The sequence below is a fragment of the Eretmochelys imbricata genome, chromosome 17, assembly GCF_965152235.1.
Source record: "Eretmochelys imbricata isolate rEreImb1 chromosome 17, rEreImb1.hap1, whole genome shotgun sequence".
NCBI lineage: Eukaryota > Metazoa > Chordata > Testudines > Cheloniidae > Eretmochelys > Eretmochelys imbricata.
Window position 1 is genome coordinate 21105001 of NC_135588.1, and position 27959 is coordinate 21132959.

General features: G+C 57.4%; 1 protein-coding gene across 1 annotated transcript in view; it reads right to left on the minus strand.

Moving 5' to 3' along the window:
- Nucleotides 1–26718, minus strand: part of TMEM132E (transmembrane protein 132E) — a 51935-nt gene extending 25217 nt beyond the window's left edge. The window contains 5 exon segments of the mRNA XM_077836803.1: nucleotides 1232–1424; nucleotides 17491–17631; nucleotides 20649–21555; nucleotides 25378–25390; nucleotides 26677–26718. Of these exon segments, the coding sequence (XP_077692929.1) occupies nucleotides 1232–1424; nucleotides 17491–17631; nucleotides 20649–21555; nucleotides 25378–25390; nucleotides 26677–26718 (1296 nt within the window).
- Between the last annotated feature and the right edge of the window lie 1241 nt (nucleotides 26719–27959).

Here is a 27959-nt window from a genome sequence, read left to right on the forward strand (position 1 = left end):
GCAATAAAAGACCCATGGCTGGTCCAGGTCAGCTGACTCGGGCTTGGGCTGCAGGGCTATAAAACTGCCATGTAAATCTTTGGGCTCAGGCTGGAGCTGGGCTCTCAGACCCCAACTGGACGGGAATACCAAGGCCAGACCTTGATCTCAATGACAATCTGGAGTCGCTCCCATAGGATTACTGGTGTAAATGGGATCCGAACCAACTGGAAACTCCCCCCCTTGTTTTTAACCCTGGGAGGGAGAGTTGTCTAGTGGGTTAGAGCAAAGGACGGGGAGTCAGGACTCCTGGGTTCCACAACTGGTTCTGTGAGCAAATGCGATAGAGGGGTTATAGGAGGGAACTGGGAATAATGACTCCTAGGTTCTGCTCCCAGCCCTGCCGCTGGCTGCTCACGTGTGATCTTCGGAGCAACATGTCGCTGCTCTGTGCCTCAGTTTCCCCATCAATTAATGGGGCCATCATCAGAAACCAGTGTAGCAGATGGGGCCCAACCCCTTGAGCTCAGGTGTGTTTGCAGATGGGGATGGCTAAGAGCTGGCTCAGCATGCTTGCTCCACATCCACCAGCCCAGGCCCCAGCTGTGGGTGGTTACAGCCCCCGCAGAACAGCCTGCAGTGCTGGGCTGCCGGGTGAGAGCCTTCCATCTCGTGTCCCCCACCCCACCAGTGAAGGGGACTGATCAGGGGCCCTAGTGGGCTGTGCCCAGCTTCTCTGAGCAGGGATCCAGGGGCTGCTGGGGGCTGGACATGCCTCACGCCCCGCACCACAAGGAAACAGACATCACTGCCCCGGGGGAGGCGTGTGGCCCAAGGCCCAGCAGCCGGCAGAGGCCAGCTGAGACTCTGCCCCAGCCCAGGGCGGGTGCTCACACCAGGCAAGGCCAGTACCGGTGCGACGCGAGGGTGTGTTACGGGGGCACGCGCCAAGGTGTGTGGTTAGCTTTGTGTGTGTGTCCCCCCTTGGATATTGTGGAGGGAAGAGGTGCGCGTGTGCGGCATGGTACAGGTGGGTGTGTACGCAAGAATATGAGGAGGAGAGGTGTAAAGTGAGCGAGTGCCGTGGGTTTAGAGCGCGTGAGTGGGGGAAGCGGTCTGGTTTGCGTGCCGTTGTGGGGGGGGGGGAGGTGGTGCGGGGTGTGTGCCTTCACATTGGGAATGCAGGGGGCCACCTGGAACCCCGCACAGCCCTGCCCCGGGGGCGGCGGAGGAGCCGTCCAAGCTCACTCACCATGGCCAGGGGCACGATGGCGCGGATGTCCCTCTGAATGACCGTCAGCTCTGTCACCACCCTCTCCAGGTCGGGCGGCGGGTTGCGGCCCCGGTAGTCGATATGCCACATGATACGCCGCGTCACGGACTGGCTGGTGAAATTCTCCATCTCAAAGTCCAGCTGCATGATCTCGTAGGAGGAGTCCCCGTCCCTGCGAGGAGACAGAGGGCAGCCGCGGTCAGCCGCCGGCCAGGCCTTGCTGGAACACGGGAGGAAACTCAGGCCCCCATGGCATGACCCCAGGGCTGGGGGGGGTTTGTCCCTAGCCTTGTGGAAAAACCCCACGGAACTAAAGCGAGAGGAAACCAATCAGGCCTTCCAGAAACGGAATGAAGGACCCGAAAATCCTGAAGATCTTCTTTGGCACAACGCGACCGAGCTCTTCAGCGGGGAGAGAACTCGCTATTACCCGACAGCACCGTTCTGGTTCTCTATTGAGTTCTCTACGGAGGCCCAAGCAACGGGACTTCCAAGGGTTCCGCTCTCCTGTCTTAGCTCCGTGCAAGGGAGTTGACGGAGGAATTAACCATGCAGCTGCCATGCGGGCAGCCAACCGGTGAGAACGAATGACTCGCCGGCCAGGGACCAGGGCGCTGCCCTGTACTTGGGGACGCTGTCTGGCTCGGGATGTGGCTGCATTTACCTCTCTAATCTGCTCCTGGGATTTCATTTTATCTCCTGAAAGTCAAGCCAAAGGGCCAAAGAGCGGCAGATAAGGAGAGAGGCCTCTTGCCGTGAGATGGCATTGGCGCAGGGAAGGCTTCATGGCCAAACTTGCTGTGTGCTTAATAACAGAGAGCTTTTTTCCTCAATGGATCCCATTATCCCCCTGGAGAAACTGAGGCACAGAAAGGGGGAAGTCACTTGCCCAAGATCACCCAGCAGAGCTGGGAATAGAATCCAGGTCTTCTGAGTCCCAGGGCCGCAGAGTACCCACTAGGCAACACTGCCCCCTCCCCAGCTTACCAAACTTGGTTTCTGTTCACAGCAAGGTCAGAGGAACCTAAGCGTAGCCACTAGTCCATCCAGTGGCCAGGGCCTGCAAAGGAAGGGGCCACCCCCTAGTGGACAGTTATGGAATGATCTGCCCCGGGGGGCTGTTCCGCAGATAAGTGGGCCTTTCGCTCGAATCCCGCCTATCCTGTGGGCAGGTTATAGATCCAACAGAACTTTTTTAGAAGAATGGGGATTTCCACACCCCTAGTACCATGGCCCTTCCCACTCTGCAGCTCGGCATTCCACTTGGCTGCTGCCCTCCACCCCAGAGGTGGCTGCATTCCCCTGGACCCCTATGTGGTTTGCAAAGCACTGGATGGAAATGCAGAATATTCCAGGACGAGTGGGGTGCCATGCTAGAGAAGTTGCCGCTCTCTAAGGGCCGTGGGCGCAGAGCTCTGCAGCCAGGACTCCGAGGTGTCACCGAATCATAGAATAGAATCATTCATAGATGGAAGCCAAAGGGGCTGTTCGGCCAGTCACATTCCTTGCTGTAACTGCGCCTGGATATGGTTTTTTTAAAACAGAGGTCTCTTCCCTGCTTCAGTTTCCTCTAACGGCAGTGCAGTTCTGCCCTCCGTGGGGCGGCCTCCCGCTCTTCGCTCCCAAGGTACGCCATGACCCAGCGGGATTGCTCCAGGGATATTACACGCCAGCCTCCCGTTGCTCGACCGCCCTCCCATTCTTCTCCGCAGCACCGGCCGTGCGCAGCGAAGAGGCTGCTGCTCCCAGAGATCAGAGCCCCAGGTTGGAATCAGCGACATCCGGTCGAGTTCGCCGAATCCTCTCAGTCAGATGCGCCCGGGGTTGGTGGGCGGCTCGTCGGTTTCGGCGGCTCCCTGCAGCGTACCAAAGCTAGTCCGCAATGCTGCACCCAGGGGTGATGCACTGAGGAGCCATCCGCGGGGCCATTCCAAACGAAATGCCCCCCTCTGCTCAGAGACCCACAGCAGAGCACCACTGGGATCCCACGGCCAGGCTCAGGATGGAGATGGATCTATCCAGGAGGGCACGGGTAACAGATTGCCCAGTGCCAGGCGCAGTGTCCCATTTGGGTCACACTAACCTGGGTGCTAGCCCAGTACCCTCAGCCCAGGGCACTAGGAACAGGATGCCAGCCTGCAACCCACCAGGCAGCTCTCCCGTTCCCAGCCCTGCAGTGCCAGGCCCAGTGCCCACCTTTACCCGGCACCAGCATCTCCAGCTCTGGCTGGGTCCCTGCTGCGTAGAAACAAGCGAGTGCCCATCATGCCCCCCTCCCCCGGCCCAACATGAGACGCCCTGGAGCTGTCACCATCCGATGCCCGGTTCCCCGGCCTGACCTGAGCAGTCTGGAAGGAACTGCAGGAGGCTATTAGTAAGCGGGCTGCCGGCTGTCAGTGCCTGTCAGCATCGCATTACAAACCTCTCTGCCCCCGGGGTCCCTGCCGCACAGCCCCGGCACCGTCCTGGAGCTCTCCTCACCGTGGAAAAAGCCTGTTTGCTGCGCAGATCAGGTGCCACGTGGACACGTCTCAGCTAGTCAATTCCCTGCCGCTGCAGGGGCTCGGGCATTGGTGCCCCTCAGTGCCACGCAGTCCCCGCCTGTGGTACACTCCAGCTCAGTCTCATGAGGCCTGAAATGCTTTGGGCTAATTAGCGTCACCGGGCTCAACATGGGGGTAGCGGGTGACATTTGCGGGCCTGGAACGTAGCTGTGACAATGCTGACGAATTATCATATGTATGAACTCAGCACCTGGAAGCCCCAGCCCTGAGCCAGGACCCCATTGTGCTCGGTGCTGTACAAATACAGAGCAACAGGCCAGGAGGTCACGCCACATGATGCAATGATCCCTTCTGGCCGGAAACGCTATTCTCCGCATCCCAAATGTTTTTGGTGCTGACTCTAGCCTAGGGTGACCAGATGTCCCCATTTTATAGGGACAGTCCCGATATTTGGGGCTTTATCTTATATAGGCTCCTATTACCCCCCACCCCCTGTCCCGATTTTTCACACTTGCTGTCTGGTCACCCTAATCTAGCCAGGAGCTATTTGCTTCGGCCCCAGGCTCTCCAGGGGACCGGCGTTAACGTCTCATATGTCTGGAGGTCTGGGCGAGCCAAGTGCTGAGTGCAGAGCAAGCCAAGAGTGCACGAGTGAAATCAAAGGGGTGCTGGATGCACACACCCCTCCCCTATGGAATAGCCCCCTCGTAAATCATTGCAGCCCCGAACCCCCCATGCATGGCACACAGCAGACACAGGGCAGCAGACGCTGGCTCTGAAGCCATGCCCGCCCATGGCAATCGTGGGAGCGGGGACTCTCAAACCTGATGCGGTACAAAAGAGCCGGGGGTAAGAGGAGCGGTCAGGGCACGCACACACCCCACTGCTGCTCCTGCTTGGGAAACCTCGCAGGACAATCAGGGCCACTGGTGATCCTGGAAACAGGCTCTAGAGGAATAGCACCTGAAAGCCGACATCTCTGCAAGCACGGCCCTCTTTGTGCGAATCCTGGTTTGCACCAGTGGACGGGGGAGCCGAATCCAAGCCACAATGTGTGTAGATTGCAATACACGTCTGCGACCAAGGCATTGCTATACTGGACGCAGCCTGTCTAACAGCCTGTCTCCATCCATGTCCAGTCCCAGCTGTCACAGGGGAAAAGCAAGTCACCCCAGAGGAGGCAGTTCGGGGATAACCTGCCTCAGACAAAACCTATTCTACCAGCCCCATTGGTTAGACAGGTTTCAGAGTAACAGCCGTGTTAGTCTGTATTCGCAAAAAGAAAAGGAGTACTTGTGGCACCTTAGAGACTAACCAATTTATTTGAGCATGAGCTTTCGTGAGCTACAGCTCACTTCATCGGATGCATACTGTGGAAACTGCAGAAGACATTATATACACAGAGACCATGAAACAATACCTCCTCCCACCCCACTCTCCTGCTGGTAATAGCTTATCTAAAGTGATCATCAAGTTGGGCCATTTCCAGCACAAATCCAGGTTTTCTCACCCTCCGCCCCCCCCCCCCCACACACACACACAAACTCACTCTCCTTCTGGCAATAGCCCATCCAAAGTGACCACTCTCTTTAAAATGTGTATGATAATCAAGGTGGGCCATTTCCAGCACAAATCCAGGTTTTCTCACCCCCCCACCCCCCTCCAAAAACCACACACACAAACTCACTCTCCTGCTGGTAATAGCTCATCCAAAGCAACCACTCTCCCTACAATGTGCATGATAATCAAGGTGGGCCATTTCCAGCACAAATACAGGTTTTCTCACCCCCCCCACCCCCATACACACACAAACTCACTCTCCTGCTGGCAATAGCTCATCCAAACTGACCACTCTCCTTACAATGTGCATGATAATCAGGGTGGGCCATTTCCAGCATAAATCCAAGTTTAACCAGAATGTCGGGGGGGGGGGGGGTAGAAAAAAACAAGGGGAAATAGGCTACCCTGCATAATGACTTAGCCACTCCCAGTCTCTATTTAAGCCTAAATTAATAGTATCCAATTTGCAAAAGAATTCCAATTCAGCAGTTTCTCGCTGGAGTCTGGATTTTAAGTTTTTTTGTTGTAAGATAGCGACCTTCATGTCTGTGATTGCGTGACCAGAGAGATTGAAGTGTTCTCCGACTGGTTTATGAATGTTATAATTCTTGACATCTGATTTGTGTCCATTTATTCTTTTACGTAGAGACTGTCCAGTTTGACCAATGTACATGGCAGAGGGGCATTGCTGGCACATGATGGCATATATCACATTGGTGGATGTGCAGGTGAACGAGCCTCTGATAGTGTGGCTGATGTTATTAGGCCCTGTGATGGTGTCACCTGAATAGATATGTGGGCACAGTTGGCAACGGGCTTTGTTGCAAGGATAGATTCCTGGGTAAGTGGTTCTGTTGTGTGGTATGTGGTTGTTGGTGAGTATTTGCTTCAGGCTGGGGGGCTGTCTGTAGGCAAGGACTGGCCTGTCTCCCAAGATTTGTGAGAGTGTTGGGTCATCCTTCAGGATAGGTTGTAGATCCTTAATAATGCGTTGGAGGGGTTTTAGTTGGGGGCTGAAGGTGACGGCTAGTGGCGTTCTGTTATTTTCTTTGTTAGGCCTGTCCTGTAGTAGGTGACTTCTGGGAACTCTTCTGGCTCTATCAATCTGTTTCTTCACTTCTGCAGGTGGGTATTGTAGTTGTAAGAAAGCTTGACAGAGATCTTGTAGGTGTTTGTCTCTGTCTGAGGGGTTGGAGCAAATGCGGTTGTATCGCAGAGCTTGGCTGTAGACGATGGATCGTGTGGTGTGGTCAGGGTGAAAGCTGGAGGCATGCAGGTAGGAATAGCAGTCAGTAGGTTTCCGGTATAGGGTGGTGTTTATGTGACCATTGTTTATTAGCACTGTAGTGTCCAGGAACTGGATCTCTTGTGTGGACTGGTCCAGGCTGAGGTTGATGGTGGGATGGAAATTGTTGAAATCATGGTGGAATTCCTCAAGGGCTTCTTTTCCATGGGTCCAGATGATGAAGATGTCATCAATATAGCGCAAGTAGAGTAGGAGCATTAGGGGACGAGCTGAGGAAGCGTTGTTCTAAATCAGCCATAAAAACGTTGGCATCCTGTGGGGCCATGCGGGTACTCATAGCAGTGCCGCCAATCTGAAGGTCTACATTGTCCCCAAATGTAAAATAGTTATGGGTGAGGACAAAGTCACAAAGTTCAGCCATGAAGTCGGAGGGTTTATATCCCTCCCAAGCTGTTGACTTTTAACCCTTTCTGTAATCTGGATATTCTCACCATCCATATAAATGTCCAATCCTCTTTTGAAACCTGCTAAGCTCCTGGCTTCGGAACTACTTATTGTGGCCATGAGTTCCACAGGCTAATTGTATTTAAAAGCATTTCCTTTTATCCCTATTACATCTCCTTCTTTCCACTGAATGTCCCCGTCTTTGTGTTATGAGCCAGGACAATCACAAGCTCTGGATTTCCCTTCCTTACACCATTCATTACTTTGGATAGCTCTGCCACGCCCTTTCTTACCTGTCTCCACAATCATTGCATTTGGCCACGGGGTTTGCAGAGGGCACAAGGGTGAGGCGGACCAAGCATTTGTGGACTCCACTTTTGCACCAGAGGTTTGTCCCTAGAATCAGGAAGTGATGCTGACTAGGCTCAAAAGTGAAAATGACTCTCGCTGCCCATTGAGAGAAATGGAAACCAGATTCAAAGCGCTGACGTGGGGAAAAAGTCAGGGAGATTTTGGAAATGCTTTCAGCGTTAACAATCTAAGGGATCATTTATAAGCTAAGCCAGACTGATCTATATTTTTATATATCCATATGATTTTTGACCTGGCATTGTCCCTTTCCTAGAGAAATAATTAACACCTAAGGTCTGAGCGGGCTGCAGCTGATGAGCAATTGATTTCTCATTGTGTAACACTTATTGAGAATGCACCATTGATCTGGGGATGTTTTACATGGCCAGTTTCACTCCTATAAATATATAATGAACAAAAGGAGAAAAATATGGGAGTGAGCCTTCTGCTCTCAGCTCCCAGAGACGCCTGTGATCTTGCAATCCATGACTCCCTGGCACCTGGCCCTGTGCTCTCACCTAGCCTGGTGCAGTCTTTTCGGTATGTGACTGGCAGAGTTCAACACTCCTTTGCCGAAGTTTGCCGTTGTGTGAAATCCCATCCCGAAGGCGCGTCTCCTCACAGAGTTCCTGTCCCATCGCCCACAGAGAGGCTGGGACAGGAATAACTGGGAGCGACCCCACCGTGCTGTGTCCCATTCCTACAGCGTCTTCTTCTGGGACAGCTTGGGACTGGAATAAGCAGGTGCTCCCCGCAGCAGCCAGCATGACTCCCCCACTCCCCACAGCACTCCCTGCTGGGACAAGTTGGGACTGGAGTAACTGCTCCTACCCTGCTCCCTGCAACGCCTTCTGCAGGGAGAAGCCTTCGAACTCAACCCTACACTGGCTTCAAATGCCAAGAACCATTAAATCCTTTTATGCTGAGGGGAAAACGGGCTTTAGTCATTTATACTTTCCATTACATTCATATTTGATCAAGTTGTTTTCCTAAAAGGTGATCGTAATCACTTTAAATTCATCTTCCATCTCTAACCTTTCAAAGCTCATTTTAATCTACATGTGGGGGTGGGGGTGGGGGTGGGGGTTGGGAAGCCCATCAGCATCTCTCCTTCCCTTGGCCAGCCCTTCATCTCATAAAAAGAAAATATTACTGCCATAAAACCTCCCTAGCTCCCAGATAAAGAGCCACTCACCCTCTGGGATCTAGGGACTTCCATGTAAGCGGGTGCTGCTTTCATAACCCTGCACTGCTCCAGCTGCTAACATCTGCCCTCAGGGAAACAGAAGGAAGGCAGGTTCGTGCCCTGGGAATCCCAGCCCCAAGCAGCGGGGAGAGGAAGATGATCAGGATTTAGCATGGTGAACGCTCCCCCAGCCAGCTAAGGGTGAGAGCTGAGTGTCAGCCCCGCCCCCGCCCCCATCTCAAGGCAGCCAAAGGCAGGCTCAATTTTCAGGGGAGGGAGGAGCTGCAAAGGTTTCAATCCCTGGGGTGCTGACCGGGTGGCAGAGCTCAGGGGCTCTGCCCTGCCCTACAGAGCTTCCCAGGAGCTGGTAAGTTCCAATCAGAGTTGAGGCAAAGTGTGTATGTGTGCGAGGGGGTCATGGACCATCTGCCCCATGAGAAATCCTGTCATTTCAAAATCTGTTTTTGTTCTAAATCGGAGGAAAAGTCAAAAAGGTTGAATGGTCCCCCGGAATGGAGATTCCACGAACATTCATTTTGGAAACACCGGATCGGTTCATTTTGGTAAGGACAAGATGAACTGTGGGGTGGCAGGGCGGGCGGGCGGGGGGGGGTGATTTCATTCTCACAATCGTCAAAGCGCTGTATAAAGGCTACCTCAGGAGATGGTAACACTGGTGAAAACCAATGTCTCCCTAGAACCAAAGGTTCGGTGCAATCTGCTCAGACAGAGTCTTGTGTCTTTTGGATCTGATCCTTTCCTGCCAGCACCCTGAATAGCCCTTGACACCCATGCATAGCAAATGCCATCTAGACTTGGTAGCATTTAACAGCTGCAGCGGGTTATGCACGGTGCAAGTGGGGAACCAGCCTCTGTAGGGAGTACGTGCTATGCCAGGCTAGACCTGCTGGTGGCATCCTGCTGTCCTCACATCTGCTGTAACCCACATGACATGCATGCCCTGAGGTACTGGGGTCAGCTCCCCAGCTACTGTGAATTGACGATGCTTTATTAAAATCAGTGGGACTAAGCCAATTCACACCCTACGGCCGGCACCTGGGCTCTCTGAGTAGCTGCTGTGTGTGAGCTGGAGCTGTGAAAGTGGGCTAAAGACCCGGCTTCCTGGGATCTGTCCTACGCCAGAACCCGTGGCTGCTGTGGGAGCAGAGGAAGCGAGGCTATGAAGCTGCAGCCTTGTCCAGCTAGACTGTGAGCTCACCAGGGGAGCGACTATCTCTTACTGTGGGTTTGTGCAGTGCCTGGTACAATGGGCCCCCCGGCGGCTATAGGAATAGACAGCAGGGCTGGTCAATGAATTTCCTGCTCAGTGTTTTCCTGTTGGAAAATGGGGTTTTGCTGAAATCAAAATGAAACATTTAATTTCAAATCAATAATAAATCTATGCCTGTCTCGGCTTCTGTGGTGCCTCATGGGAGCTGTAGTTCCAGGCATCTCAGTCCCCAGTGTCCTCTATGGGCTCTGCTCCCCAAAAGGACTACACTTCCCATGATGCACCATGATCTGGCTCGTGGCTGAGCTGTCACAGTGCCTCATGGGAGTTGTAGTTCTACATCCCTCATGACCCCAGCATGCCCTAGACTACATTTCCCATGATGCATTGTGATCTCTCCCGGTGGCTGAGCTCCTGTGGTGCATCATGGGAGTCCCATTTCATGTACACATTGCCCATAGACATTTTTCAGCGGTTTCCATTCCATGAGACATTTTGATATTTCTGTGCTTTGTCCCGATGTCAGAAAACATTCTGATATTCTGGAGTTTCCCACGGGATGAAAATTCCATGTTTTGATCAATTCCAGTAAAGTGTCCGGGCCTGAACCTGCAAGATGCTGAGCGCTCCCTGTAGGCCCAGGATCTTTTATTAGGATCAATGCACTATGCTATGTCCACTCTCTTTGTACCTGGGGTCCCTGTGCTGCTATGTGATTGGGTCTCTATGCTCTTTGTTGCCATTAGCTGCTGTGTTCTGCCATTGCTCCTTTCCTTTGGATTGAAGTTTTCCACAAATTGCACCAAACAAGAGGAACCTTCATTCCCAACAATCCAAACCTCTCACTCATTAGTCGGATCACAAGGGTGGTGGAAGCTGGGAAGCACGATGCTCAACTGAAGTATTTTGGGGGCTCTGCCTCCGTGCTCCTGCACACTCGGGGCTGTGTGGGGAGTGAGAGTGGGATTCAGAGATGCTGGAGCAGCTGTAGTCATGCTCAGGATCAGGCTGAGGGACCCAGGTGGGCTGGAATGGGCCCAGAAACAGATAATCCTAGAGTGATCCGGCTGTCCCCCTCCCCTCGCTTAGCCTCCAGATGTCCCCTCTTTCCCCATCCTATCCCTCCCCAGCCACAGGGATCTCTGCCCCCAACCCACTCACAGTGCAATGCAAAGCACTGCAATCTGGACATTTTTCAATTAATCCACGTTATACACATGTAAACACATCACTGAGGTTCAGGAACCAAATTAGGGACCTCACCACCTTTCCCAGGCACTAGCAGGCCTAATGGACAGGTGCGGGCTTGCTGCTCATAACTGGGCTCCTGGTTAGGTTCCAGATCGGTGAAGACTGGAAAAAAATATGATTATTTGTCAACAGCGCATTTGAAAAAATGCCCGGAACTGTGTGTGTTTGCAAACAGCCTTGAGCAACTCACCCAGCTTACGTAGCTGGGCAAATAATGAAACTGTCCCCACATCCTCACTCCCATGGGTTGTCAGCAGGGTCTGAATCAAAGATCTGCAGCTCCGAAAGCACAAGCATGCGAGCTGAAGGAATACAATAACTCTTTTAGCTAGTTGCAGTAATAGGCTGTAACCCTCTCCGTAGATGGGCCACTGAAAGAGGACGCACAACACATTTTAGCAGCACGTTACAAACCCACCATATTGCAGCTGAATCATTAATTAGGAGGATAATGTGAAATTGATCATGTAAATGGTTCCACCAGCTCTGGCTGCTGAAGTCAAGTGTACTGACTCTGGATTTACTCCCACATAAACAAGAACAGAACGGGAACAGCCACAGCGGATCAGACCAGGGGTCCACCTAGCCCAGCGTCCTGTGTCTGACACTGCTTAGCATCAGCTGCTTGAGAGGATGGCGTGTTCGTTTAGTGTGCTCTACAGAGCCCCCTGCTGAAAAGGTTAACACCCATACAAAGGCAGCTGCACACTCACTTGGGTTTCGAATGCAGATGTGTGTATTGAATTATCTAATGCTTCAAACTCAATGAGGCACCCGTTCCCGCTCCCTTTCTTCGTTCACTTCTGCTGCATTTCCCTGTGTCCAAGCCCATCCTGCCCCATGGGCTTAGAGGTGAACTGCTGAAGTGGACATTCCTATGGCAATCAGTTTTAGTCAATTTTTCTTAACTAGATTTTAAGCTCTCCAGCGATGAGACTGTCTCCTTTTATGTTTATGCAGAGCACCTAGCACAACGAGACCTTGATTGGGGCTCCCAGCAGCTACCGCTGCACACATTAGTTGATTAATTAACTAATCGTGACAATTAATAATTATTTATTTCTGAACATAAATCACAACTGATTTAACTGTTGCTAAGTTAGTTGGATCAGTAACCTCCTAGAGGCCAGGCTCTTATGTTAACTGATGTCTGTAAGGAGCTGTGTAAGTGTGACTTGCTATATTAATGATATTTAATAAATAAGTAATGGTAACAATGATGTTCTTTCTTTCCCACCCTGTGAAATCCTCCATCACTTCCTGATTTACTACGGAAATCTCAGGGTGCTTAAGTATCTGGCACCATCATGGGATGGAGGGACACAGATCTTCCTAAGCAGGAGGCATTTACTAAAGAAATCGACAGCAGCTATAGGTGCAAATAAACACGCTTCCACACAACTTGAGTTCCAGCTTGGTTGCCTTTGTTTCCCAGGGACCAGATCCTGGAACTCTACATCACAGAGCCATCTAGTGGCTGATTAATATACTGCAAGTAAACCTCCTCATCAGAAATGCACATTCTAGGGTTTCTTTTAGCAAACTGTGAAGTGCCATTGGATTATTAACTACGGCAGATTAAAACCAATGATGGTGGTCAATAGCTCCCCCAGACTGGGCATAAGGGGTGTCCAGTGCCTACATCTAAGCCTACCTCTATTTCCAGCTTAGCTTTCAGTCCCCCTTCAAGGCTGAGGAAACTCTCCTGAGCATCTGGACTTGTCTTTCCTCAAGGAATTCACAAGCTGTTCTTTCAATTAAAAACTCCCCCACACAAAACACTTATCAGGCATTCCCACCGGGTGAGCTGAACAGAATTAGCCCTTGGATAGCCACCTCTGGCTTCCCTTGGCTTCTTGAGGCTGGGAGGGGTGTTGCCAAAGAGTGCCCTTGATTGGATCAAGGTTCTAGGCCTGGCTCCCTGGAATTAATTCAGAACAGACAACAAGGACAAGCGCCATCCTCGTCACGCAGCTAAATGATCCAGGGTCTGTGCCGAGTGGTGGCAGCTCCTCCTTCACTCCCAAAGGGGCGCAGGGCTTTGCATTTGCCAGATCCAAGTCTCCCTGGGACACTCTGATCTTCCCAGCTCACCATGCAGCCAGCTTCCAGCTCCTCCCATTCTGGCATCATCCTCCACAAATGTGACGCCAGCTAAATCGGCACCAAAGAGACAGGTGGCAAAGGAAGACACAAATCAGAGAAGGGCTCCATCTAGTCCAGCTGCTCTGGTGAATCCTGGACCAGGCTCTGATTAGCAGGAAGAGTCTTGGCTTTTCTGCATCGGGACAGAAGAAACTCCACTGGCCGCATGGAGGAAAGTGCCTGTGGAACTCCAGGAGACATGGATCCCAGAATTCCCACCACCGTGAGATACCCTTAAGGACAGCCCCAAGATCCCTGCCACCATGCACGTGAACTCCGGCTCCACGCCTGTTATCGGGGATACACCCAAAAGTCATTCTTTTCTCCATGAAGCCCCCTACCCAGGCGAGCTGCAGATCACCAGGCACCCTGCTGACAGGCCGGTAGAGTCACTTTCATGCAGCTCAGCATGACTCTGGAGAGTGGCTTGTCCCTAGCTGGGGCCGCCTCCGCCACCCGAGAGCATTGTCACGCTTGCACAGTGGGGTAGCTACACCTCCCAGCTGGGGATCTGGGCCAGGGCCCCGGGAGGCCAGCCTGTGCCCACTTACACACCACGTCAACTGGTAGAGGGCAGGCCTGGGATTGGGTTGAGCAATGCCATCAGTCCTCGGCGTTAGCTTTGTGAGAACCCAGCCGCAGAGATGAGAGGCACGAAGGGGCAATCCCTGAGCAGGCCCCGATCCCTGTCTGTTCCCCTGCTGCAGGTGTTTCTGATCGCTGCATGGCACAAAGGGTTAATCTCGCAGAATGGATGCTCTGAAAGGAGCAGGAAACTCCAACTCCCAACCCCCACCTGCCCCACACTCCTGTAACCTGGGCCCCCGTATCTCTAGTGCCTCTAGCTAGCACCTAGAGCAACCTATTGCCTCTTGGGGCTTCTAATTCCTGGGCTAAGGAGCTGCCCGTAGAAGCAGAGGCCCCTACGAACTAAGCGAGTTCAACGGGAGGGTTTTAACAGAGCCTGCTGGGGTTCCCGTTGGATCGTCTCCTGGCCCACTGCCATTCTGCAGGCCCCAGCTGGGTCTCACTGGGCGCGGGGCTCCCCACGGCCATCCCGCTCCATGCATTCCCATACGGCACAAAGCAACAGCCCCGGCTTCTCGTCTCCCCAGACACAGGCGCGAAGGGGCAGCGTCCGTGATCAGTGCTCCGTCCAGAAACTCTGCCCCGGCCCTGTTAAACCAGCCAGAGGATCCCAACCCCTGATTGACTCTGCCTCCAAGCTGGCCCCATGCCCACGTGGGCCGGAGAGCCTCTTCCTGGGAACCAACAGCTTTGCCACTGCACAACCCACCGTCAGTGCCATCCCAGCTGCCAGGGCATAGCTGCCTGTGGTTTGGGAGATGCTTCCCTATAGGGCTGGTTATTGCACAACTCTAGGCTATGGGGTTTCTCACACCGTCGTTGGCAGCACCGTGGGAGACAGGCCACCAGAGCTGGCCAGGCTAATCCCCTGAGTAGGATCTGCCCGGCTATCTAAGGGAGCGTGTGGTGCCCAGATAAGATCTCACTGGGCAGGCAACCTGCCCCCATCGTCCCTGTGTCCTGGAGACTCATGTGGCTGCTTTGGGGATCGGAGCTGCTTAGGGAGAAGGCAGCCTCTTCTCCTTCCCCAATTATCAGCTTGTCAGCAAGAGACGTGAGAGGCCTGGGGATGGATCCCTGCTGGGGTAGGCCGGGTGGGTCCTAGGCCCAGGGCACAGATCCCTGATGGAGTCACCAAATGCCCATGTGCTTAAAGAGCCAGCCCCGCACTGGGACCCCACCTAAGCACAGTGCACTGGGCAGAGGGTCCCAGTGAATAGCAAAGCCTCTCCATCCCCTCCCGGCTCTGCTGAGCTCCCAGGCCGGCCGGCTGGAGAGCAGGGGGATGGAGTGGAATTTGGGGAAGGGGATGGAAGTATACCTGGGGAGGGCAGGGTTTCCCAGGTGGCCCGTCAAGCGTGGCTGCCTGTGAGCCCCGTGCAGACCGGAGCGGGGCCGCTGCCTGGATGTGAGCGCGAGGAGCTCCGCTCAGGTCTGTTGTGCAGAGATAATGAGCTCTCCTGTGGGCTAACATGCTGCACGGATGCATTCGATCAGAAGGGCAAGTCTATCAGCTCCAACACGTGCAGGCCGGGCGATCGGCGTCCGTGCAAGGCCCTGCACGTGTGCATTGCGTGCAGCTCTGGGCAGTATGTTCAGGGAAGGAGGGCAGCCGGCAAGGTACAGGCACATGCCAAATTTTAAAGGGGAAGCCTGCTGCAAGGAGACCCCACTCACCGGGGATGGATGCCCTCCCTCCTCGGAGTGGGGGATAAGAGACACAGGGTGCGGGTGTGTTCGAGGGTGACCTCCAGGTGTCACTGCTCACACGGTGAGGCTGGCAGGAGATGAGCTTTGGTGGGTCTCGTCAGGGGATGGATGGACAGCTGGGGGTATGTGCGGCTAGGGAGAGAGACAGGGTTCTCCTGGGAGAAATGCGAGCTGCGTGGGGGAGGTGAGACAGGGAACCCCACATCAGGATTATGATTTAAAAAGCCCAACCCAGATTCTGAGCACATGCAGGAGAACTTCAGGGCCCATCGCCCCCAAAAAAACTCAGCATCCAAATGCTCCAAGCTCCCAGCATGGAGAGAGGCTGTTTCCTGGAAGGATCCCCTCCATGGCAGCCAGCCAGACGTGCTGGCAGTTGGATATCAGTGGCCTGACAGTGGAAAGCTCGACCAGTGGCCTGCTAGCTAATGCAACACAGGCAGGTCTGGGGCAGGGGAGCCCGCAGCTGATGCCAAGGGGCCAGTGCGGGTGTTTTTTACTTACCCCGTGATCTTTCCATGGGACGGCCCTGCATGCAGGAGGGCGGCAGCCAGACTGGGCCACTGCATTCCCAGGGGCCTGGGGGCAGGTCTCTTCGCCCCCTGCCCCTCTGTGGACCCTAGAGTGCTGGTGCATCTGGTGAGGGGCAGCCGGGTGTTACGAGGCACAAAAGCGGAGCAGCCTTGGGCCTGGAGAACCCGGGTACCCCCTCCCCGTGCCTCTGTGGGGATAACGGGGCAGACACAGTCATGCTAATGGGGAGTTTAAGTGTAAGAAGTGAGCAAAAGTTTCTAAAATGTCATCACAACCTGCAACTGCAAACGCTGATGGGGAAACGGGCCGAAGAGAAACCGGGCTAGTCTGAACCGAAAAGGCCACGTTGTGGTCCATGGAGTGTTGAACTTATGCTGATGACAAGCAGGGGATGTGGAACTGGAAATTAATGACCCAAATCTAGTGTGTCAGACATTAGGCCTAATTGGGGGACAAAGCAACAAGGGTCTGGGCTATTCTGCCCATCACACCCTTCTTGGGCTCCAAAAGAAAGAGACATGGGGAGCAAGGAACAGGGAGAAGAACAGACAGAGGCTACTGGAGAGAGCTTCAGCATTATGGCTGCCAGGCCCCCCACGTCCTGGGACCCTGGACCCTCTTTGCTCTAATCTAGGGGCATGGCCCGGCCAGCGCAGGCCAGAGAGAGGGACCCAGATGACAGCAGCACCCCGACCAGCTCCAGCTGAATCCCAACTGCCCCGGGATGAAACAGGATCGGGCTGTAACAGCAGCTCCGGCCCAGCTCAGCTCGCTTCTTCCCTTTCCCCGCAAGGACAACTGTCACCAGCTTCAACACCATCGACCAGATGATCAGACACGTGGCTTTTCCCTTCTAACGCTCTCTCCCGCTGAAGGGGAGGGGACCAAGGGATGAGGTGACAATGAAAAGCCTGATGGAACGCTTCCCACTGCCAAGGCTTTCGCTGCTTTTCCTTCTTCTCTGGATCTTTAAGAACCGGTTCCGAGGCTGTTTCATGGTGTGTTCGCCATGGGTCAGAGCAGGCCAAGCTGTCTGGACGCCACACCCCAGACCTGGTGTAACGCTGGACAGTGTCTGGGTTATGGTAACATCTGTGGCCCATTTAGTCCATCTAAATTAATGCAACACCCCTCCAGAGCCCTTGGCCTAGGAGGTGGGGACAGGTCTTTCTTCAAGGCCAACCACTTTGGGGGCTGCCTCAGGGCAACACGAGACCCCGCTTCTCTTCCCCCCCTGCAATGAGCCACAAATGCTGCCCCCACCCCTGCAATGCTCCTGGACACAGAATGGACACCAATGCCGCGGCAGGGAGCTGACTCGGTGAGACGTGTCCAGAGGATCCCAGCAGACGACCCGTGCCCCAAACTGTTGAGGAAGGCAAAGAACCCATCCTTGCCAACCCGAGCAGGGGGACAATCCCTCCCGACGCCGTGGCTCGGTCAGACCCTGACGCCGAGAAAGAGAAGGGGGAGCGGTGAAGCGCTTACCTAGGCAGCGCGCCGTCTATCTTGGCCACGTCGACAGTGGCTGTGGAGTGCTTCCCGCCCATCAGCAGCTCAGAGTTCACCAGCCACTGGAGGTTCCTGGATTTGGTGTTGACGAGGTTGACGCCCTTCTTGGCCTTCACCCTGCAGAGCCAGAGAGGAGAGCAAGGCTCACGTCCGCACGGCCGCCTGCCAGCGGCCACACACGGCGGGAACGATACCGGGGGGAGGGCCATCGTGTCCCAGAGCACTTTCCCTCCCCCAGGGAGCGCGGCGGACAATGTTGCGGCTGCTGGCCAGTATTCAGCTGGGGGCAGCTAGTAGCCATTAGGGTTAGAGGTAGGCCACTGGACTGGAACTCAGGAAAGAGGCGTTCTCTGCCTCAGTTTCCCCACTGGCAGACGAGGGTGATACTGCATTTCGAGGTTAGTGTGTGAGAGGTGTTATTCAGGGGCTATGAAAGCCAGGCCAAATCTCGCCCAGCCTGTCAGTGACTGAAGGTGGCTAATACTGTATTACTCAGCTTTGCAGAGGCTTATTTGAGCTAGTCTGACCCGTTGCATCACCCCCGCCAGAGAACCTCACCCAGTGATTCCTGCATCCAGCCCGTATCTTGCAGTCGAGCTAGAGAACGTCTGCGCTGGCCCGGCTTTGCGTGTGCGTGCGGTGCCCGGGGGCCGAGGCAGGCGTGGGGGCAGTCCGGAGCTGTAGTTCAGTGCACTGCAGTGGGGCAGGGGTGAAGGATGCTGCCTATGGGTCTGGGCAGGGTGTGTCCTGACTGTCTCGGCGTGAAAGGGAGAGACTGGCCCACACAACGGATAACAGACTTACTGCTGCTACCAGCTAGGAAAGGTCTCCTTGAATTCAAGCGGGCGAGTTCTGCGTGTGTGGAAGCAACGGGCCCAAGGTCCCAGCCTGGGGGCGGGCGATGTTCGCAGCACTGGTGTCTGCAGCTCTCAGTTGTGAGGATGCGGCACCAGGTGCTACCCAGAGTGCAGTCGTACCCCAGGGCACCCGGGGAGTCTGGGAAAGGACAGGGGTCTCTCAAGGGCCAGGCTACAGCCCTCGCTGCGGGACACTCCGTACGTTGTTATTGTAGGGCTGCCCGGCAGACGGGGCTGTGTGCACCAAGGTTTATTTCCAGGCAAGCCCTGGGGGACGCCTCCCTCCTTCGGACGCACCGCGCAGGTCCAGGGCAGTCAGCGGCAAAGCAGACTCCCTGCCCCGCCCTCCACCAGCCCCGGGCCCATCCTCCCCTAGCCACCCTCCCTCGGCGGGACTGCAATACAGAAGCCCGCGGAGGGACTCGGGGGTCCCTGACTGCCAATCGCAGCCAGCAGCGGTGAGCGGCTCTGTGGCCTGCTGGGACCTGGATCAAGGACCCCCGACCCCAGCTCATAGCCCGTGGGATGCTGGAGAGACTTTCACCAGCGCAGACCTGGGAGAAAGGGGCGCTGTCCCACTACCAATGGGCAGAGAACGCAGCTCCCTCTGCAGCTCAATCCCCCATCCTCTGCTGTGCTTCCAAGGAGATTCCTACAGTCTGTTCCCCTCGCCGTCCCTCCCCTCCCGCGGGGCCCTGACAGGACGCGAGCGAACGAAACCCAGATCAGTGAACTCCCAGCAAGAGAGGGCCTGTGCCGATGGGCCCCGGGAAGCCCGCAGCGGCACAGTGGCTTGGGGTGGTGTTATTAGGAGGGTGCATTGAGAATTTAGCTGGTGGGGATGGTGCTCCCTTTCCCCTCTCTTTCGCATCGGGCTCTTTCATTTACAAATGTCCTGACCCGCCGTGCCCGTCTTTGTACCATTACATCAGTGGGATACCAAAGAGAGGAATCAAAGTTCGGGCTCGAATCAAGGGTTCCGTGAACCAGGAGCTGTCACCACAGGGCTCTGGGCACCTGGCTTATGCTTTTCCATAGCTCTGTGATGCCATGTCTGCCAGATGCCGTCTGTCTGGAACCCAATTCCAAGGCAGTCTCCGAGCACAGTGGTGTATCGGGGCATGATGGGCAGGCCTGGCTCAGGGCTGGCATGGCAGGGGGCCGGGGGTAAGGAAGGAGGGGCCCTGGCAGATCTGGGACGGGGGGGTGGGGGATAGCGGGAAGCTGCAGGCCAGGGCTAAGGGACGTCAGCTGTGCGGTCTCGGGATCCAGGCCTGGCTAGCAAGGCACGGCTCTCCAGGTCGATGAGGCCATAAATCCTTCTCTTTCCCAAGCGCTGAACCCAGACCAGGGCAGGCGTGGTGGCAGGGCCCCCCAAGGGTGCTGCTGAAGGGAGAGTGGGCAGGGCAGGAACTCCAGGCTCGGACTGGCTGGGAAGGAAGCCAGGAAGTGTGATGCCCATTCCGGCACTAGGGAAAGGCGTGATGCCAGCATGCCTGGGCTCCATGTGCCAGACGCTGAGCGCTCCCCTGAGGGGGCTGCGGGAGGGTGCTCAGCGCCTTGCAGGATGACCAGGACTGCTCTGTGCATGGTAGGGTCCTGTTCTGAGTCTAGCCTAAATGGATCTTCACCCTTCACTCCTATCCACACCCTCCTGCCAGCAGCTGGTCCCAACCCTCCCCCATACAGCCACCCTGCTTGCCCATCACCCTGCCCACCTGACTGCCCGCCCCGCTATGATCAGTCCCTCTCCCCATCCCAGTGCCAGCTCCCCCTCCTCTCCACCGCATGGGCTGTATGCCCTGGGCAGCCGGCCGTGTATGCAGGCCCCGTACCCAGTCCCCGTTCCCCCGCTGCCAGCCTCCTAAAGCCCTGCCCACCCTTCCCCTCTAGTGCCCTACTACTCTGCCACCCCGCCCCCTCCAGCACCCACCCCCCCACTGCAGCACCCTCTGGCCACGCCCACTCTGGACGCCACAGCTCCACCCCCACTCCCCTCTCCTGCAGCACCTCACGCCCCCATCCACCCTCCGAACCCATCCAGCCTCCTAACCCATCGGAGTTAGGCACCTCAAACGCCTTTCCAAACCTGGGAGAGCTCACTGCCCTGGCTGCTGAAATGCAGCCCGCTCTGGGGTGGGCCACGGCAGCAATTTCCCAGCCGCTCAGGGCAAGCACCGTGCGCCTCCTAGAGGCAGGCTGGAGCGTCGGCTCGGCGCTCAGTCCGTGGCTGCAGAGGAGCGGTCAGCGTGCTCTTCCCCGGCCACGCGGACGTACCTGAGCGTGAAGTGCTCCACGGTGGAGTTGGCCAGTAGGTAGAGGAAGATGCTGAGCACTTCGCCCGGCTTGAGGGGCTTGTCCGGCAGGCGGATAAAGATGTTGCCGTCCAGCCGGTGCTCCTGCATCAGCTGGGTGGGCGGGGGCGGGAAGAGGCTGATGCTGCCAATGCGCAGCAGGGGGTGCTGCGTGGGGCCCTCGGTCCGGGCAGCGCCGCCCCCCCGGCGCGGGGACGTCTCTCCGGGGCACTCCCCGGCCCCGTCGGGCGCATGCAATGTGTAGTACAGCTCGGCCTGCTGGCTCTCGCCGCTCAGGTCCAGGGCCTCCGGCGCCTTCCTCCTGCCCAGGGGCACGGCCGAGGGGCCGAACCAGGCGTGGGGCAGCTCGGCCTGCACCAGGCAGGTGGCCAGGCTGCCCTGCAGGCGGCAGGAGCTCTTGATCTCGCGGGCCTCGCGGAAGGCGTGCAGCCGGACGCAGGGCAGGCGGTCGGTCACGTCGAAGTCGTCCCAGTCCCGGCCCGCCACGTAGAAGAGCACCTGGACCACGGGCTGGCTGGCCAGCACCCGCGGCTGGATGATGAAGGCTCGCACCTTCCAGTTGACGGTGAGGCGGTCGGGGATCTCCAGGGTGCTGGAGGGCTGGAGCTGCTCCTTGGGCAGGACCAGCCCGGTGCTGAAGGGCCCCAGCGAGACATTGAGGACGGGCAGCTCCTTGGTCTGGAAGACGACGAAGGGCTCGGAGCGCTGCAGGGGGGCGCTGGCATTCCCCCCCGTCCCCACCCCCGTCTCCTTCAGGAAGAAGGCCAGGCGGGTGTTGGAGAGTCGGTAGCTCACAGGCAGGATCACAGCCGCCGCGGGGGGCCAGGGCTCCGGGGGCTCCGAGCTGGACGCCGGCACCTTTCCCTGGGCTGGAAACGGGACAGAGAACAGAGTGGGTTAGGGACGGGACAGAGTGCTGAGCGCCCCGTGCATTGCCGCCCCCCAGCAGCCAATGGGCCCAGCTGCCCCCGCCGCCCCTCACCCACCCCTGCTGCCAGCCTCTACCACTGCCCTGCACCCACCACGTACCCCCGTGTCTCCCTCACACACCCCCACGCTGCCAGCAGCATTGTGACCGCGCCTTTCATCCACCCATCGCAAAGTGCTTTACAAAGGAGGCCCGGATCATTATCCCCATTGTACAGATGGGCAAACCGAGGCACAGATGGACACCAGCTCAGGAGCCAGCCTGCCATCTCTGCTGGATTCCATGCTGGGTTTATACCCCCCTCTGCAGTCTGTGAGGCGAAGGGAGCGCTGCCATGGGGCACCTCCAGCACTAGCATCCGAAATTGCAGCCAGGGCACAGAGGCAAAGCTCTGAAGGGCCCAGCGAATGGGATCCCCTCAGTACGATACCTGTACAATCCCCTGGAGTCCCAGCTCCAGGAGCCCCTGAAGTGCTGAATATCTGTGCAACCCCTGCGGCGCGGGGACCCCCCCGGGAGACCCTCCGCGGTTTGTCACTGTCTATAAGCCACTGGCCAGTTTTATCATGCCAGCCGACCCCCTGGCAAACGGCCCAGTCCATCAGACCATTGACAGCACGGGGCAGTTTGCTGTGGGGACAGGGGGGTCGTGAGTGTGTGTGTTCACATGTTTTTTATTGGGGGAGATGAAAAAGCTCCCACACTGATTCCCAAACTCTGCTCTTCGCCGCCAGAGCTCTGCGCACCAGGATCTGGGAGAAAACACACTGGACACCGCAGGGACACACCGGCTGGGAGATAAACCGTGGCAAATCTGCATTCGGAAAACCACAAGAAGAGACTGGGGCCCATTCGGGGAGATGCCGATCTCCACCAGGGCTGGTTCAGAGCCCCCAGATTTTGCCAGACAACCCCCCAGAGACACAGAATGAAAATGCAGCGATGAATTTGGATAGGGTGGGGAATCAGACTGGTAATCAAGATTGGATTTCTACAGCACCCCAGAATGGGATCCTGGCCCCTGACTCAGGCTGCTCGGCATTACCATAATATTCCTAATAAATAACATACAGCACCCAGCACAAGGGGACCCTGGTCCGCGATTCGGGCTGTTCGGCATTACCGTAATACTCCTAATAAATAACGTACAGCACCCAGCACAACGGAGTTGTGGTCCATGCCTGCGGCTGCTAAGTGCTGCTGCAAGCTAAAGAACAAGAAGGCCCCGTCAATTCGGTGGGGAGCTAGATCTAAATTCTGCAGCAGGCCCCTTGATCCTGCCGCCTCTGGCAGACTAGGGATTTGGGGGAAGCTTTGCTAAAATTAGAGGAGTTTTTAATGAAGCAACTATGTAAATAAACAGAACGCTCAGCCCAACAGCCCCTGAGAGTGTTCCTTTGATCTGCGAGGCAATTTGCTTTGCACTGATCTTCCCTTTCCCACTGTGAGGGGTCAGGGGGTGGCGCTGGCAGCTCCAAGCCGCAGCGTGGGAGTTGTCAGAAGACAGCTGCGGGGTTGGGCAGCTGGGGAGGGGGCAGTGTGGGGGTTGGGCACCAGAGGAGGTGGGCTGAGGCAGTTTGGATTTGTGGGAGAAGCGCAGGAACTGCCAAACTGGGCAGCAGTGCAACAGAGAGCGATGTGGTCCTTTAAATGGACATCGGTAGGTTTCAGAGGTAACGCCCCCATCGAGACGAGAGGAGCGGTTTGAACTGCAGCTGGGTGGAGAAAGGCGGTGCTGTTTGGCAGGAGGATTTTGATGTTGCAAAACCTGGTTTCCTTCCGATTTGGAACGAAACCGAAAAACTTCTGAGTTCTCTGCAAAAGGGAATGGAGCAGAGGACGCCGGGAGCTGGGGTTGCGGAGAAGCCAGCACTCCCAGGGCTTCCAGGCTCCCCAGCATCCTGCCTGCTGACAGGGAACTGGGACCATGGAAGCCTTGACTCGGTTGGGGGTGTAGAAGCCCTGGGAATCCTGGGAACCTTGGAGCTAGGGAACCAGTGCTCCCAGACTCTGTCAGCCCACCAGGCAGGCCGCTGGAGCCGGGTGAGCAAGCTGGCAGGGAAATCAAGCACGTTTCGGACAGCCTGTCTGGGCTCTGACAAACTTGTAACAAAGTCGAACCACAAACCGCTTCCACAGCGACAAATCGGCGTCCTCCGAGGACCGCAAATTTCTGACCCGCCTGCCAAGCTGCTGGGGAGGCTGCCTGCAGACTCAGGCAGATGTCGCGGCACCAGGACATGCTTTCAGGCTTGCCCAACGGCGAAGGGGAGGTGCAGAAGGCGAGGTCTGTCAGGGAGTATAAATCCAGGTAGCGCCATTGAAATCAGCTGCGATGGGTGGGGCTGCTTCACACTGGCGGAGGTGCGGGCCTGTTGTGGTTTTTCAAGTGAAAGCTCGAACTGGGGAGCTAATTCCCCAGGCAGGGATGGGGGAGGAGGGGTCCAGCAGGCTCGGCTCCACTGGGGGGGATGGCTATTCCCTTAGTGATGGGGAGATTGGAGTCTCCACGAGGCAGTCCGGCCCCACCGCCCTGGGGTGAGCTCACTGTGCAGCACCTGGGAACACGGCTCCTGGGCCCAGGTCCCGGCTCCGAGCAGCGCCCTGGCGAGAGCTCGGCAGCCTGGAGAGGGAGGGGGCTAAGGCATCAGCCCCAATGCCAGGCAAGGAGTTCTGGTCATGGGTGTCACCGTTCAGGGCACCTCAGGGATCCTGCAAGGCCCTTATCCTTCCAGCTGCCAGACCCCATAGACACAACCCTACTGTGCTAACATTGGAGACGTTACCCTGGGCTTTTCCCTTCTAGGTAACCGGCTTTCACGGCTGGCCCCTCCACAATCCATGCGATCACACAGCCCACAAACGCTGCCACCACGTTCGTCACAGCTCCGGGCAACTGCACCTGCGTCACCCCATCCGTGGTCCAGCAAGAGCAGCCGTGCTCACGCCACTGGCCCCCTTAGCTTTCACTGCTCTTGGGCGGAGACCCGCATCTCTCTCCCTCCCTCCCTCCAGGCCGGAGAGCTCTGGGCCACCAAGGTGTCATCCCCAGCAAAAGGCCGTCTGCCCAAGCAGGCCTGCTTGCTTTCTCCTCCGAGCCGGCTCAAGCGGGACTGCCCGCAGGGACAAGCCACCACAACTCTTTCTAAGCAAGCCTAGATACCCTTCAGGGAGAAACGCTAGTGAGACGGCATTAAAGCCCGTCAGAGAACCCACATACATGCTGGCCACCCCAGACCAAGGTGGGCTCTGGCAGGAGCAGTCCTTCAACACCCCACTCATGGGGTTTCCTTGTGCTTTTCACTTAATCAAGGCTTCAGCTCAGAGCAAGCCCCCAGGCTTGTGGGGCCTCTCCTGTCCTGCCAACCCTTCGCTAAGGATTGGGACCTCCGTGGCTCAGGGCTTCTCCTCTGCGTTTGCTGGACCAGGGAGAAGTCCCTGAGCCTCTTTAAAACCAGGCTATCTTCCTAAAACTCCTGTCTTCTGCTGCTCTCCGGTATGTGCCCGTATATGGGCACCTCGGGTGGGTTGCGTGGGTACAAAGGGCGGTTAAAAGAGGACGTCCATTAGAATCTCCCTCCTCCTAGACAAGCTCCATACGCTGCCACCCTAACACACCCCACTGCACTTGCAACCCCACGGACCCCAGAGGGATAAACCCAAATTCAACAACGTTCCTCTTCATTCCACCAGGTGTGTTCCGGACGGTGCAGGACACTGTCAGTCTGTCCCGATGGACGCCAAGGGAACGTCACTGCTGGACCGTGTGTGATGAGCTCAGGGTGAGTGGGCAGAGCTGGCAGAGCAGGGAGGCTGCGGGTCAGGACCAAGGGGCGTTGGCAGAGCCGGGGGGGGGGGAGCCCAACCTGGCAGGGTCACAGAGTGACCTAAATCCACATGGAGCTCCATGGTGCCACGGCGCCCAGCTAACGACCCCCCCGGCGCCCCGCGGCGCCTCGGCGCCCAGCTAACGACCCCCCCGGCGCCCCGCGGCGCCTCGGCGCCCAGCTAACGACCCCCCGGCGCCCCGCGGCGCCTCGGCGCCCAGCTAACGACCCCCCGGCGCCCCGCGGCGCCTCGGCGCCCAGCTAACGACCCCCCGGCGCCCAGCTAACGACCCCCCGGCGCCCAGCTAACGACCCCCCCGGCGCCCCGCGGCGCCTCGGCGCCCAGCTAACGACCCCCCGGCGCCCCGCGGCGCCTCGGCGCCCAGCTAACGACCCCCCGGCGCCCAGCTAACGACCCCCCGGCGCCCAGCTAACGACCCCCCCGGCGCCCCGCGGCGCCTCGGCGCCCAGCTAACGACCCCCCCGGCGCCCCGCGGCGCCTCGGCGCCCAGCTAACGACCCCCCGGCGCCCCGCGGCGCCTCGGCGCCCAGCTAACGACCCCCCGGCGCCCCGCGGCGCCTCGGCGCCCAGCTAACGACCCCCCGGCGCCCCGCGGCGCCTCGGCGCCCAGCTAACGACCCCCCGGCGCCCAGCTAACGACCCCCCGGCGCCCAGCTAACGACCCCCCCGGCGCCCCGCGGCGCCTCGGCGCCCAGCTAACGACCCCCCGGCGCCCCGCGGCGCCTCGGCGCCCAGCTAACGACCCCCCGGCGCCCAGCTAACGACCCCCCGGCGCCCAGCTAACGACCCCCCCGGCGCCCCGCGGCGCCTCGGCGCCCAGCTAACGACCCCCCCCGGCGCCCCGCGGCGCCTCGGCGCCCAGCTAACGACCCCCCGGCGCCCCGCGGCGCCTCGGCGCCCAGCTAACGACCCCCCGGCGCCCCGCGGCGCCTCGGCGCCCAGCTAACGACCCCCCGGCGCCCCGCGGCGCCTCGGCGCCCAGCTAACGACCCCCCGGCGCCCCGCGGCGCCTCGGCGCCCAGCTAACGACCCCCCGGCGCCCCGCGGCGCCTCGGCGCCCAGCTAACGACCCCCCGGCGCCCTGCGGCGCCTCGGCGCCCAGCTAACGACCCCCCGGCGCCCTGCGGCGCCTCGGCGCCCAGCTAACGACCCCCCGGCGCCCTGCGGTGCCTCGGCGCTCAGCTAACGAACCCCCCGCGCCCTGCGGTGCCACGGCGCTGAGCTAATGCACCAAGGATGCAGGGTGAGGTGCCATTCCTGGAAATGCTGGCATGCAGATGGATATTACAGTAATTGCAGCAGCGATCGTCCACCTGCAGTAACAACTGGGAAAAGGGCACGAAGAATTGTTCCTGCAAAATTTCCAACTCTGGAAAATCAATCTCCTGCTGCAAACCATGCGGTTCTGCCCCCGGGAACTCGCCCCGGGAACTCGCTGCATATCGGGTCCTGCCGCTGGGAGCAGCATTCCGGAGGGCGACCACCACACAGCCCTGCCCGCTCCTTCTGATTTCTGTTTCGCTGGCCCCGGGCCGTATTTTCTCCCTGGATGAGGCACGGACTGGAAGCTGCCTCCCTTTGAACGAGGGAAGGAACGGAGTGGTCGTTTCATGCCGGAGGGATGGGAATGAAAGGACAGCCTCCCGTTGACCTCGGAGAGCCCGTACGCAAACACACACACACACGGTAAAGGTTCATGAGGAGAGGGGACTGGTGTGAACTGGGAATGCTAGTACCCGGGGCCTGGCCCACCCCAGGATCACCGTGACTCAGTTGGAGGGGGGGAAACAGGACCAGTTTAAATCATAGGCCCAGTAGGCCAGTTCTTAGGGCTCCAGGTTCCAGAGTCCTGTGATCACACCAGACTTTTATCTTCCAATTAAAAAACCAAGGTCAGTTCCTAGCCTGGGAAATGGTGGTAAAAAGCTCAAAAACGTGACTCAAGAGTAACCAATGCAGCAACTTCTGCCTGAGTCTGCAGAGAGCCTGAGACAATTGCTCTGGGCAGGGGTGGGAACTGCCCCAAGCATCTCAACAGGGTATTAAGACCCAGCCCCGCTGCTGTGGAGGCCCCTCCAACCCCACCTCAGCAGAGGATGAAGGGTGGAGCAGGCCCAGCCCACTTACCCAGCAGATACTGGGGTAAATCCTGGTGGGTGGGCAGCGTGTCTTTGCTGCCCCTCCTGAGGGGACCTGTTTGCTTTCTGCCTTTTGTATCCTTGAACTACATCCTCACTGGTGTGAATCAGCAAAACTTGGCCAGACCAACTGTCATTAATGAAACCCAGGGGCCAAGATAACACAAAAGGTCTGTGGAGCCCAGCAGGGCAACAGATCAGGGCCACCATTCAGGACACTGCGCTCCTGAGGTCAGAGGGGTTAGAATTAAGGACATGAAGACAGGCCCTTACCAGTCTGTCTGGGGAGAAATGGACCCATTAATTAACACACAAAGGAATGGAACCAGCAATGATTCTAAATCTACTCAGTTTCCTT